At 40.6% G+C, this 14,525-nt stretch overlaps 1 protein-coding gene across 1 annotated transcript; it reads right to left on the bottom strand.

Annotated features, from left to right (window-relative positions):
* Positions 1-767: 767 nt before the first annotated feature.
* hhatlb (hedgehog acyltransferase like, b) lies at positions 768-14,313 on the bottom strand. Its single transcript, XM_049565857.1, has 12 exons — positions 14,136-14,313; positions 11,017-11,147; positions 7,240-7,307; positions 7,037-7,150; positions 4,904-5,098; positions 4,611-4,820; positions 3,238-3,409; positions 2,942-3,086; positions 2,809-2,844; positions 1,603-1,804; positions 1,381-1,522; positions 768-1,300 (listed from the first exon to the last, which is right to left on the bottom strand). The coding sequence occupies exons 2-12, from the start codon at positions 11,120-11,122 to the stop codon at positions 1,077-1,079; spliced, it is 1,614 nt and encodes a 537-aa protein (XP_049421814.1). The 5' UTR covers positions 11,123-11,147; positions 14,136-14,313; the 3' UTR covers positions 768-1,076.
* Positions 14,314-14,525: the final 212 nt, after the last annotated feature.

Genomic DNA, 14,525 nt, shown 5'->3' with positions numbered 1-14,525 from the left:
TTTGTTTATTATATACAATAACTGTAATACAAGAATAACATTTGGAGTACACTACAGTATACACTTTTGTCTGTGTACTTACACGTTGTTAAAAAGTCATAGACATTTTTTTATGAGTTCTTGAAAAGTCATCGAAAAGTTTACAGATTTTCCCATGAAAATATGTAGAAGCTAAACTTTTTTCTAATTATGAACAAATTCCATTGAAAGACCAAAATCATCAATGAATTAAGAAACCTCACATACACAAGTTCAGGGGCTCTATATACTCACCTGTAAGCCAATTGTATATTAATCCGCAGCTTAAAATAGTCCCAAACAAAAACACAATTAACTTCTGTTTTAGGAATGTTTACTAAAAACTACAGAGCCAGGTTGTTCTGGGAAATTATTGTAATATATTTTAATTTCAGTGTTTTACAGATATGTTCTTACAATATGTTTATTTGCAAGATGATTTAGACATACAGTAGTCACACTGTTTTGTTACAAAAATAGGAAATGACCCCCACGATAATGTCAGTAAAGGTCTTTTGTCACACTGTTCAGGTAGTGATTCACCACAGGTGTTACCAGAGCTGTTTCACTGGACAGTGTGTAAAGGTTTCCAGTGTTGAACAGGAACAAAGCTGCCAACTGCTGATGTAACACTACCACAAATACTTCACAGCCCTAATGACAAGACTAAACACTGACTCACATACTGTAATAAGCCCCTTTCTCTTATTCATATTTAAACAGCTCCATCAGAAAGGAGACAGAAAACATTTGAACAAATCTTTAAAGTTTATTTTTTTGCAGTTGTGACAAAGGTTTCAGAAATATGTTAATTTACTTTTGATGTCCCTACAGTGTTGGTATACACTACAGGCTACAGGACAGTTTACAGATGTACTCTGTTTTTGCCTTTTAGATACAGACAGTTAAATGATGGTAAACTTATTTACAGTTAATTTTGTTTTCTACATCAGCAGACAACGAGCATCCATTCACAATTTATGTTTTAAAATGCAGACTGACGTTAATACTCTTGGCTGTATACATCCATCGCTGTTAGTGAAGTGAACATCAAATATCTACTCTGCTTTTTCTTTGCTAGGATCTGCAGCGGGTGTAGCAGCGGGTGTAGCAGCAGGTGCAGCTGCATCGCTGGTCGTGCTGGGGGTGGCAGCGTTTGGAGGGGGAGCAGGAGGAAGGGGATCGGGGTCATCGATAAGGGCCTGCCTCCTCTCCCTCTCCTTAATCACTTGAATCAGGCAGTAGGTCACAAACATGACGATGATGGTGGTTACAGGGAAGCCTGATGAGGTAAGAAAAACTCCATTGTTAATAGAGTTGGTCAAAAAATGTAACCTTGCTCAAAATGAAATCACAAATCACCTTTGAGAAGCAGACGCTTTGCGACCAACTTGGCAAAGTCCAAACTGTTCAAGGCCAGGACGTTGTACAACACAATGCTCCAGAAGTTAAAGGTATTGAAGATGGCTCTGATCCGGCGGGACGCTGCTTCCGTCATCGCCGTCTGTAAATAAAACTTTATTAATATACAAAAAGCGTTTTGTGTCCAAACTAAAATGTAAAAGGCAACCTCAGCTAACGAACCTCGAAAGAAGCAAAAGGCTCCATGGAGAAGAACTTGGCAGTCCACAGCTCAAAGTTGAGGCCGAAACAGTTGAAGAAAGCCCAGATCAGCACCACCTCGCAGGGTCCCAGCCAGAGGATGGTGACGCCGAAGGTGCACAGTGTAGCGATCAGCTCCTCCACCACGTTGTCATGTTTTCCACCCAGGTAATCGTACACGTACCTGTGGGTAATGAGACAGCAACAGAACCTCCAAATTTGTCAAGCTCTTGGGTTTCTTGAGCTCTATATTCAGTGTTATTGCTGAAATATTTGAACAACCTATTGAATCCAACCCCCTCACAGCTCTTTATGGTATTCAACCTGAAGAAAACACCTCTGAGAAACAGCCGGCAGTTTCAAGGCGATTAATACTAACCTGGACAGAAGTCTACCCCAACATTGAACATTGGATTTAAAGGTTCTTGAACTTTACAGGAGGAGATTTGCTGTTTGTGGGTAAGTATGGCAGCACCAATAAGCTTTTCTAGGTCAGGAAAAGACAAAGCTGATTTGATTTTGATAATATTTCTTGGGTGGAAGTAGCAGGATTTAATGAGATTATCGACATGTGGTTCAAAGTTCAACTGAGAATCAAAAGCGATGCCTAAATTTCTCACTGTAGATTTTATTATACTTACCAGAGGACCAATAAAGGGTTGTAATTTCCTTGCTAGGTGATTAGGGCCAAAGATTATTACTTCTGTCTTGTCTGAGTTTAGCTGCAGAAAATTACAAGTCATCCTTTTCTTAATAGCATATTTTTTTGCCAATAACCCTTATGCCGATAAGTAACAACTTATTTGACTGATAACCGATACTGGTATCAATATATGCACTTTTTTCCCTACCTAATTTTAGTGATCAACAAGTCTCTTCTGGAGTGGAATTAACATCATATTATACATGCATACTTTTATCTTCATGGCCCACCAGCAGACGGAGACATTCTTTCATTGTGCAAATCAAGAAAAGGCATGTTGACCGATTCTGATAGTCCGATATTGGCCGATACCAATGACGTGCCGATATTATTGTGCATCCCTATTTTATTTTATTTTTCTCTCTTCTGGCAAACTGGAATATTTTACAATATTACTGATACTGTGGACTGAAAACCAAATAAATAAAGTGGTATAATAATAATTAGAAGAAAAAGAAGACTTTAATGTAACTGATTGATCTTACTTGCACAGCCAATCGTTGATCCCTCTGTCAAAATGTCTGTGAAAGGAGGAAAAAAACAAGTTTAGTTTAACAGATTTATATGGTATAATACACAATCAGCCATGTCTGATCCAGCTCTGTAAACTCAACTCACGTTTCAGCAAATACGTAGAGCATAGTGATGCATTTTGGTGGCTTAGGTGGGTCCAGGTGATCCAATCTGGACACTGTGTTGATGACTCCAAACATGACAGCTGCTTTCACCCAGTCATACACCAGGTTAAAGTAAGCTAGGCCCACTGAAAACAGTGCAGTCACACACAGTCAATGTAATGTCACACATAAAGAACAACTAACAGTGCCAAACCTGTCATAAGTCCTCTCTGGTTAACATGTCATAGCATTAAGTCAAAACATGAATTGTGGGTATTTCAGGGAGGTGGCACAGACCCAGAGCCCAGTCAGAGGCATGCCTCAGCAGCTTCAGGTCAGTGGGGATGGTGAGGATGTACATGAAGTGGAAGAGGATGTCCACGACTATGATGGCTCCCAGGTGAATCAGGCCCTGCACGCTGATGTTCCACATCTCCCACTCTTTCCTGGTCAGGTCTGACTTGTTGGCCTGCAGGGGGCAGCAGACACATGTCACAAAACCAGAGACCTCCACATTCTGTGCTACAGCTCCAGAAGGGGCTCTTGTCTTGAAGTTTCAATTCTTAAAATGCACCTTAAGGAGAGAGGAGGCTTGCCAGAAAAGCTATGAGCAATAACGCACAGGTGTGTCCTTTGTGGAAGTCTTACTGGCACCCATGACATATAAAAGAGGCGAGATACACAGTTGATGATGCAGCTGTGTCACTTGTCATATTTGAATGACATTGCTTTAAAATGCCAGCTCTGAAGCGCAGATGTTGTTAGAAGCCTGTTGCCAGACTCCTCTCCCTCTGCTCGAATCTCAGGAGGGGCCGAGATAGAAGGAAATGAATCGAGGAAGGACAAACTGAGAAATGAGAAAAGCCTAAGGTATCCTCTGTGACAGAAAATGCTGTTTGTTTTCAGATGTCCATCTCTGTTAATTATTGTTACAGTCTGTGTCCTGATGCTTTCAGACTTTTTGGGAAGACTGGACTAAGTTGTTTCTGTGACAGACTGTAGAGTTGTTTAAGTTGCCTATATTAGATAGTCTGTCTTTGTTTTCCATCCATTCCACTTCACTTTATTTAAGAGGACTATGTTTTCTGGGTTTTTGGGGCTTCTGTTTACTGCGTTCTTTCTCCTCCTGTGTTCCTGTGCTGCGTGTCCCTCATTTGCCCCTCTGCACACCTGTCCTCCATCACCCTCATTAGTCCTTACCTGCTCCAAAGTTTTACCTAGCCAGTCATTTTCCTATCTGCGCTTCTCCGTCTTTTTCTCAACCTGCACTTAATCCCCTCGTCAGATTAGTTTGTATTTAAGTCCTGGTTTTCGGTTCAGTCCTTGCTGGATCCTTGGTTTTGTTACTTGATCTTTGATTTTGCTGTTTTCCTGCTTAAACCTTGTCTCAAAAGTGATTTATTCAAGTTCCTGTTGCCTGCTGTCTCTTGCATTTGGGATGATTGTACCTCTTTAAGCCTAAATATTTAAATAAATGCAGGAAAAGTGTTACTCTCTTGTTGGCCAGTGGACAAATGCAAATACAGATTTCTTTTTTTTAAGAGGCAACACATCATATAGGTTGGGAACCATTGCGCTATGAGTAAAATACTATTTAAGGCACTAAATTAATCTGGTCTAATGATGCATGAGGTGCTTGAAGGTTTGGAATAACAATAAATTTAACTTACTTGAACATAAAACTTGTCAAAGGTCATAATGGGCCCGAAATAGAAAAAGGGGAGGTAGAAGTTGTACTTGAGCAGCTCCAGGATGTTGTAGTGTCCATCTTTCCTCTCGCAGTTCTCCAGAGCAAAGCTCATACAGCGCATGATCGTAAACCCACAGCCTCCATAGAAGAGAACGTGACGCAGCTCAAAGTCTCCCTCTACAAAACCCGCCTGTATGGAGGAGAAATAACGCAGGGAACAATCACACTAATATTCATAGCTTTTGTAACTTCTGTAAAGTGGTAGCAGTTTACCTGCCAGGACACGAAGGGTTCACACTTGAATGTAGCGAGGGTGCAGAGACCGGTGACAAAGCAAAGCCAGCGGATTTTCACTAAAGAGATGCTGTAGAGCAGAATACAGTGGGACAGGATGAGGGTGACGTAGGTCCAGCCCATACTGGTCCACACGGCCAGCAGCCCGTACACCATGTACACCAGGGACCTGTACTGTGGGGGAGAAATGTAGTGTCACTACCAGTGGTGGAATGCAACTAAGTACATTTACTAAAGTACTGTACTTCAGAAAATGGAAACACTCAGGTGCTTTGAATTTATACTGAAGTTTTATATTTCTACTATACCTTAGAGGCAAATACTGGACTTTTTCTCTCTGCTGCATTTATCAACAACTTTAAGTACTTTATTTGATATTTTTCATTGCCTTACTGTCCAGTGAAAACCACACATATCCAAATCTGGTGGTTTCAAATGTGCATTTTTTTTAGATAAACTGAATGATTTAGTCTTCCACTAAAGGTTTCCTACTCCTTAAAGATAGAGTGCGGGACTTTTACATGTAAGTGTAGAGATGGTTGATGTTGGGCATCAGTGGTGACTTTCCGGTGCAGGTGCACTGAAGTGATGTGTTTTAGATTTGTTTTTTTGTCTTTTTCAGTGTGGGTCTGCTTTTCGTTTTGTTTTCTCAATGCCTCATCTGTATGTGTGTGATTCTGATGTTTTCCTCTGATTCTGTGTTGACAGTTAGAAATAATGATCTTAAAAAAAGGAAAGGATTAGAGACTGTAGCAACAGAGCAGCAGCTAGGAGTATGACGGAAAATCCTAAGAAGCGTACAACAAAAGTCCCTGGAGTGGATGCTCCAAATAAAAAAAGAGCCTGGTGCTTTTCCAGTCTGGGCCAATTAGGGTATGACGACATCCTTTCTTAGGGCTTAGGAGAGGTGGAAAAATGCACATCCAGAGCACCCTGATCCTTCCTCAGTTGAATGCAGACCTCATGTTAGCAAATACTATCAGCCAGAAACTCAGGTTTTTAGGCCGTTTTGAGACTTGTTTTATTTTGCAGTCCTATTTGAGGGTGATTTTGTGCATTTTGAAACCTAGGTGTAGGGAATAGTAATACTAAAGAACATCTTTCCCCTAGGTTACCTGCATCAGGGCAGTTCTTTGTGTTTTTCGTGCAAGAGCTTTGCTTGCCTAATGATCACCTAATGCCTGCAGGCATTTTGGCTTCCTCTTAAAAACTTCCTGAATGTCTAAATCAGAAATAAGGTCAGCAAACATTAGCAGGTGCCAAGCAAGCCAGCTGACTGTGATGCACCAAACAGGGTAGGAGAAACTCTGATTTGTAATATAACACTGCTTTATTCAGGTTTTTACTGGTTTTAATCACCTGGTCTGTTTGTTTTGGAGAGGAGGAGACCCTGGCAGGAGAGGTTTCAGTTGGTTGCAATCTACAATCCTCACCACTAGATGCCACTAAATCCCCTAAATCTTACACACTGCTCCTTTAAGTAAGGTTTTGAATGCAGTACTTTTAATCTAGTGGAGTATTTTCATACTGTGGTAGTAGTACTTTTACTTAAGTAAGGGATCTGAATGCTTCTTCCTTCACTGGTCACCACGTTGCATCTCGTAGGGTTGACGCAGTAAGGCTGTCTTTTAAAAGCTGGTTAAGAAAACAATCTAATGATGGACATCTGTTTAGGGAAAAGACTGACTCTGCTGACACACGGCATGAGGTCCAGAGTTGTTCACCAAATCAGAGTGACATTAGTGATCCTGCTAAATATAGAGCTGCACTTCTAGTTGTTGACTTTTTCATTCTTCATCTACTGTCATCCCTCCATCTCACTCCGTCTTTTTCATTCCAGCTGGTCCCAGTCATCATCTGCTGTTTGGCTAATGATATAAAAAGCAACTGTGCAATGTAGTAAAAATAAATTGTGACAAAGGGGATTTCAAATGTCACCAAGTATTCATAATAACACAACACAGTGAGAGATTAAGTGTTTCTTCCACTTCATTTTACAGTGGCTAAATGTTCTGCGCAGATCATTAAACCCAAATCATTTCCATTCTTTACTACATTCTTCTTTCTGCAGCAGCTCAATCACTTAATCAATTAGTCGGTTAGTGGAAGCACCTGTGGAGCCAACATGGAGCAGATCTTAGCGAACAGCACATGGCCAGAGAGAGCAAACAGGATGTGCTCTCTGAAGGTGGAAAACCACATCACCCACTCAAAATCAGCCACATCCTGCAGGTCAAAAAGAAAAAGTATAAAACTTAGAGACATTTTTTACATCAATGACAACATATCTTGATAAACTATGAAAGCTTTCTCACCATTTTCCTCCCAAAGTAGTACCATCCTGGCTTCACACTGGATCTGAATGTCTTTCTGTTCGCACTGGCTGGAGATAGGAAAAGATAGAATCTATTGTGAAATTAAAAAATACAACAAAATCATGAATTTTAAAAGAAACAAATTATAGCAGCAACACACATACATTAATATTTTCCTTGTCCTTGAATGCAGATGTGAAACTTTTGTTCCAAGTGACAGTGAAACTTGAAATAAAAGCAGGAGCAACACAGAATCTATTTTCTTCTTGTGCTCTGTGGTATTAATACTGACACCTGATCTCCTCTCTGCGTGGTCTGCATAGCTTCAACTCTTCGCCCTCACACTGTGACACTGCGCCTGTACTGTACGTATACTGCGCATTGTGTCGTCTGTATGAGACTGCACCACACAAAGCTAAAGTTCAAACTCACGCCTCAACGTCAGCTTCACAGTCCAGACTCATTTTGAGAAGTTCATTCATGTTTTTGTGTTTGCACAAGAGTATGGGTGTGTAAATGTGGAAAAAGTATCTAATCCTAAGTTACTGTAGTTGAGCAGCATTTTGCACATCATTACATTTCACTCATAGACTTCTGAAGCACCTTCCTACTTTTAGAAAAGTGAATCATTAAGTTTGCTCTGAGCTTTGTGTTTCATTATCTGTAATATTCACATCTATAAATGGTGAGACATTGGATGCTTTTTGTTCCATAGACCTTTGACACAAAAGGCATTTGTCACAGTAAGAAAAGCACAGGATCCTGGTATTGTGTATGCAGGCTCACTGTCATGACTCACCGGGACACTTAAATAAAACTGAGATGTTGTTAATGTCATTAGTAACACCTGTGCTTCTCCTACTATAGTAAGTCAAAATGTCTGCTGTGAAAAGGGTGTGTGTATATTGAGAGCACTATATAGAGCATAAATTTCGCTCTCAGAATTTGTGCACTCAAAATAAAACGGTCAACCGTAAATATATTAAATGTAATCACTTCTCAAAATGGCCGCAAATTTATTTTCTGTTGATCATTTGCAATCAATAAAACAGTGGCGCAAGTTGTCCGTCCATTAGATGTGTTTTAAGTGCTCAACTTTTGTTAGCAAAAAAATGTGTTTGGGAAATACTGGATAGCTGGATAAATGGGACTTCCTCTGCAAGCTGCTTTGCAACCTGCCTCTACCCCAGCTCCTCCTTTTTATGCTGTGTCTGACTTATCAGTGTCATTTGTTTGTCTTTGCTGTTGCTCTGCTCTGTTCCTGGGGGGGTCTTTGCTGCTGTTCTCCCTGCCTTAGGCTTTCCATGTAGGCGCATGGAAGGGCAGGGAGGTTTGCTCTCTCTTTCCTAATTTGCAAATTTGCTCTCTCCTCCTTGCGCTTTTCACATAGGCACACAGAGGGGTGGAGAAGTGTGCTCTTTCCACCTTATGCTTTCCATGTAGGCGCATGGAAGAGGCTTTCTGCATAGGCCCAAGGAAAGGCAGAGAGGCCCCCTGAACAGAGCCATACTGCCAAATATAATACTGCGAATGGAACTAAACTTTTCTTTGATTAAAGTGGTTCGTCCTAAAAATGTGCTTCACCATCTTTATGGGACAGCTGAGCACATTTTTAACCTGAGCCTGGGGCTGGGGAGAGTGCTACAGCTGTGGAAAAAGTCCTGCTTGATACCCATGACAGCACCCCAAGCACCTCAACAGCTACACATCGCTGGCACTGACATCGCACCTGATGACGACCCTGGAGAGGCTGGTCTTTGTTCATCTCCACAACTTTGTGATCTCACCAAAGGATTCATTACAGTTTGCCTACAAACCCGGCACTGGAGTGGACAGTGCTGTCATCTACCTCCTACACAGATCTTTCTCACCTGGAAAAGGCTGGGAGCACTGTGAGAATCATGTTTTTTGATTTCTCCAGTGTCTTTAATGCCATAAAGCCCACACTTCTGTGACAAATTAGAGTGCAGGGGGGTGGACCACCACCATACAGCATGGATCCTAGACTATTTCATCAACCGACCACAGTATGTGAGAATATAGGACTGTGAGTTGGGGCCTTGTAGGGAACTGTTCTGGCTCTGCAGACTTCATGCACAACTGACACCTGCAAACGTTCTCTAATGACTCTGCAATCATTGGCCTCATCACAGATGGGGATGACAGGGAACATAGAGAACCCTACCCAGGGCTTTGTGGGTTGGAGGCAGTGGAGCCATCTCCACATCAAAGCATGGAAATGCAAAGAGCTGGTGGTGGACTTCCACATATACAAAACACTCTCCTCCTGTACCGGTGAACATCCAGGGAATGGCTACTGGGATGGTGGAAAAAATGCTGTATAAAAGAGGACAGACTATGCTGAGGAGACTCGGGTCTTTTGGACACCTGAAGAAAGTTTCTGACTCTGGTGGTGTCAGCCATCTTCTGTGGAGTGGTACGTTGTGGTAGCAGCATATCGACAACACTGCTCCCAGCAGACCACACGGACCAAAACTGACAGTCATCAATCATGTTCAATATCAGTATTCACTAAACTGTGCAGTATCTATATTTCATACGTGCAATAATGTGAATTCAGCCATTCAGACTGTCTGTTTATTATATTTTGCTTTTTCTACTGTTGACTCATTATATTACTTTATGTTTTCTGCTCATTATATTGCTGTGTTTTTTTACTGATGCTTCTTTTTTTGCACTTTCCCTTTGCTGCTGTAACGATGAACAATTAAAATGGATTATCTTATTTTTATCTGATCTTCACTCTACTTTGCTTGATTGACATCTCCCTCACGCTTCTTTTGTTGCAACTGTTTGGGAGGAACAACATACAGGTTTCTCATCTTTATTAATACATAAACTCCATATTTATTAGCTCATGCAGTTTGGTGACATAGATCTGCCTAACATCACCTTGAGCACAGGTCTAATCATCCAGAGTCATTGAGGACTACTGTGTGGGTACTAAGTGCTCTATCGCAGCTGGACTTGCTTGAGTTTCTTGAAGACGTTTCACCTCTCATCCAAGAGGCTTCTTCAGTTCTAACTGTGTAGTGGGGAGTCACAGGCTTTTAACCCTATATGGGTGTGAACCCTTACAGAGTCGCTGAGGTTCACAGCATTCACACCCACACAGGGTTTAAAGCCTGTGACTCCCCACCACACAGGTAGAACTGAAGCCTCTTGGATAAGAGGCGAAACGTCTTCAAGAAACCTAAGCAAATCCAGTCTCCTACAATACGGCATTTAGGATTACCATGACCTGGATGACTGAGAATATCCACCCTCATCTGTGTGGGTGTGCTGGGCTCTGCATGGGCTGAAAGTCAATTTGTTCCTATTGAAGATTTTTAAAACAAATAAACATATAGTTTAATTTTCTAAAGAGGCCTGGTAATGTCCTTCAACAACTAGGCATTGCTGCTTTTTAAAAAAACGTAACTCAAACATGAATAAATGGTGGTCTTGTTGGGGACTATTTTAAGCTGCGGATTAAGACAAGTTTGGTGCTCTAGTGACTGGACTCTAGGGGGTATTTACAGCACAGTGTACTGTATGTGGGATCTACTCATTAAATACAGTGCTCCATGCTCATTGTTATGAAAAAAAGTGCCATCCAGTGCAACAGTGCAGCTCTCTGATGTGTATTTAATAGTTTCTGGACAACACTGAAACTCGGATACAAGAAACTACTTGTAAGGACTGTAGGATCAGTTCATTGTTGTTTGTTTTATTGACAGTAAAGTAGTTTTAAAAACAATAATCTCTCATACTCACAACTGGACACGTCAAAGATCCAGCTGGCAGCCCAGAACATGGCCAGACAAAGCACTGTGTTGTAGAAATAGATCTCATATTTGGGAAGTGCAGCTTTGATCCCCATGGTGATGCAGACAGGAAGGAGGCTCCTGAACACAACGACAACAGACCAGTCAATTCCTTATCTGTACAATTAAACCAGGTTTTGCTTCTGAAATGACACCACATGGCATTACAGCAGTTAAGACACTGATCATCATCATCACCACCTTCCTCATGCTTATCATACTTTTGTGAGGTCAACGTAAAGTGCAACAATGCTACTTCAGTGTTTGTATGAGAGGCATCAGTGCCAACTGTGACTAAAAATAAACTTCTCAGCTTGTCAATCATTCTTGATTTAGGTCACTGTCACATGTGAAGTATTTGCCCTGAAACAGTATTTTAAGGTAGAAAGTATACTTGTACTTCTTGTGGTACTGCAAGTCCTATCAAAGAGGAACTTTACTTGAGTATTTCTTTTCTGCGATGTTTTATACTTTTACCTCATGATACTTCACGAGGGAGATTTAGAATTATTACTGTAATATAAGTATCTCCAAATTCTACTTGTACAGTGGCAAAAGTTTGGGCACCCCTGGTCAAAATTTCATTTACTGTGAATTGTTAAGTAGAAGATGAACTGATCTCCAAAAGGCCTGAAGTTAAAGATGATAGATTTCTTCAATATTTAAAACATGTTTACTTTTTAATTTCAATCTTTCAATCTTTCTTTCTACAGTTTCAAAATAACAAAAAATGAAAATGGCCTGAAGCAAAAGTTCGAGCACTCTGCATGCAGTATTTAGTAGCGCCCCCTTTGGCACGTATCGCAGCTTCTAAATGCTTTTTGTATCCAGCGTACAGTCTTTGAGTTATTGTTTGGGTGATTTTCACCTATTCTTCCCGCAAAAGGCTTATAGCTGTGTGAGATTCTTGGGCCGTCTCTACATACACTGCTCTTCAGAGGTCTATACATCAATTTTTAATGATGTTTAGATCAGGAGACTGTGAGGGCCTCAGCAAAACCTCCAGCTGGCTCCTCTTGAGGTAGTCCATTGTGGATTTTTTTTGAGTTTAGAATCATTGTCCTCCTGTAGAAGCCATCCTGTCTTCGTCTTCAGCTTGTTTAAAGATTGTGGATGTTTGCTTTCAGAATTTGCTGGAATTTAACTGAATCCATCCCTCGTTTCTAAAAAGCATCTGGCTTGTTTCGATGTTCCTTTGCAAATTTTTGAGGCTGAATTATGTGGTGAGAGCACAGAAAAGGTTTTCTTGTGATGACTCGTCCATGAAGATCATATTTGTACAGGTGTCACTGCACAGTAGAACAGTGCACCACCACTTCAGAGGCTGATAAATCTTCCTGCAGGTCTTTTGCAGTCAAACAGCGGTTTTGATTTGCCTTACTAACAATCCTATGAGCAGCTCTCTCGGAAAGTTTCCTTGGTCTGCCAGACCTCAACTTGACCTCCACAGTTTCTATTAACTGCCATTTCGTAATTACATTACAAACTGAGGAAACAGCTACCTGAAAACACTTTGCTACCTTCTTATAGTCTTCTCCTTTTTTGTGGGCATCAGTTATTTTAGTTTTCAGAGTGCTAGGCAGCTGTTTAGAGGAGCCCATTGCTGCTAATTCTTGGGACAAGATTTTAGGAGTTAGAATATTTATAAAACTTTAAAATTTGCATCACCTGACCTTTCCTAACTATGACTGTGAGCAAGCCAGAGTCATAACCAGCTAATCATGGTCTGAGACCCTGGTAAAAGATGTCTGGGGCACAAATGTCTTGGGGTGCCTAATGCAGGCTGCAATACTTGAGTAAATTAACTTAACTTTCTACCAGTGCCTTGTACAGCAAGGAATTAATACATCAATAATTTAACACTGTTGGGGGAACCATTTTAGGAGTTTTGTTACCAAACAACTTATCACTGCCAAAATGTAACTTAAGTAATCATAAGTAAAAGTACTCTTTCGGCTCCTTACAGAGAGTTGCATTTTGAAGCTTATACTTAACTACTTTTAGCTTCATCTTCAACGATGCATCACATTTTACAAGCTCATTCTAGGGTTTCTATGTAAAATGCAAAGTAACTAAATCTGTCACATCAATGTAGAATAATAATATATATAATATAATATGTAGTGGAGTTGAAAAATAAGGTTGCATTTAATGGAAATAGTCAAGTTAGGTAATCAGATTCAATACAGTACTGCACTTGAGTAAAAGATTTATACACTTCTGCTCCGTCTTCATGCTATGTAGGCTACCAGCTATAAATCTAACTTGCAAATTTATTTAATTTTATTCAACCTTTATTTAACCATTGAGATTGAAAACCTTTTTTTACAAGAGAGACCTGGCCAAGGTAGCGGCCAATCAAACACATTATAATGCAACAAATACAACATATAATACAAAAATACACAATAAAACAACACCTATTCAAACACAGTGGCCTTGCAAGAAAAACAAGCACACGTCTCTGTCACCACATTCTTTATGATGGCCTTAAATTCATCAATGGATATAAGTGTTTCTAATTTTAGATCCGTTTGAAGATTGTTCTGTGTCCAAGGTGCAGAGTAATTTAGCCTTTACGACATAGCTGCAGGCTGTGACATAAGAAGCTGTTTTCACTTTTACATTCAATAGCTATCAGATCCATGTAGGTTAATGCAGTGTCACGTGGTTGTCTTGTCTCTGTGAAATGATCTTTTTAAAGTCCTAAAAGCCACCATCATTTGAATTTTAACCACTGGACTCACTTGTGATTATCAGGTACAAGGAACAATGGAGGGCAAGTTTCCACTGATTAGATTTCACCAACAAAGTGCAGCTGCCTGCTATTTTTATCCAAACTATTTCTCCCCAATGAAGTTATTCACTAGTTCTTGTGCATTAAAACAATGTTGTATTGCTTTACATGCTGGCCACAAACTTATCTTTCAGGGTTACAGATGATTAACAAGCAAAAGATGTTATCTCTATTTAAGTCTGTGCCTTCTTCTCCTCTCAATGCCTGCTGTTGAAATGCCACACGGTCACGCACCCCAGTTCGTCCTCCGCAGCACCTGTTGTGATACTGACCTTGAACGCAGCAGTTGCGTGTCCGCACAAAGTTGCTATGAAAGCGCACCTTTTTGATTCGTTCACACGAGGGTGAAACGCAGATTAAAATGTCATATTACCAGAAAAAGAAAAGTGATAAAATGTAAACTTTAACATCTGCTCAGGGTGGGCTGCGGGTCCCTCTGACTCCCTGAGAGGGAGCTGCCACCGGTTAAAGGTGACATGATGTATTTATACTTTGACCACTGGCACAGAGGGGGCGGGACAGGAGGGCTGAAAAGACACCCAGCATTTGATCATGGCATGTTTTAACTTCCCCAAAGACCTTCAGTACTTCCTAACTGATGCAGCTACTTTGTACACGTGCAGAATAGTGTGTAATCGTTAAGTTAAATCACATGTAGCATC

This window comes from Epinephelus fuscoguttatus, linkage group LG21, assembly GCF_011397635.1.
Source record: "Epinephelus fuscoguttatus linkage group LG21, E.fuscoguttatus.final_Chr_v1".
NCBI classification, from domain to species: Eukaryota; Metazoa; Chordata; class Actinopteri; order Perciformes; family Serranidae; genus Epinephelus; species Epinephelus fuscoguttatus.
This window is presented reverse-complemented; position numbering and strand designations above follow the sequence as displayed.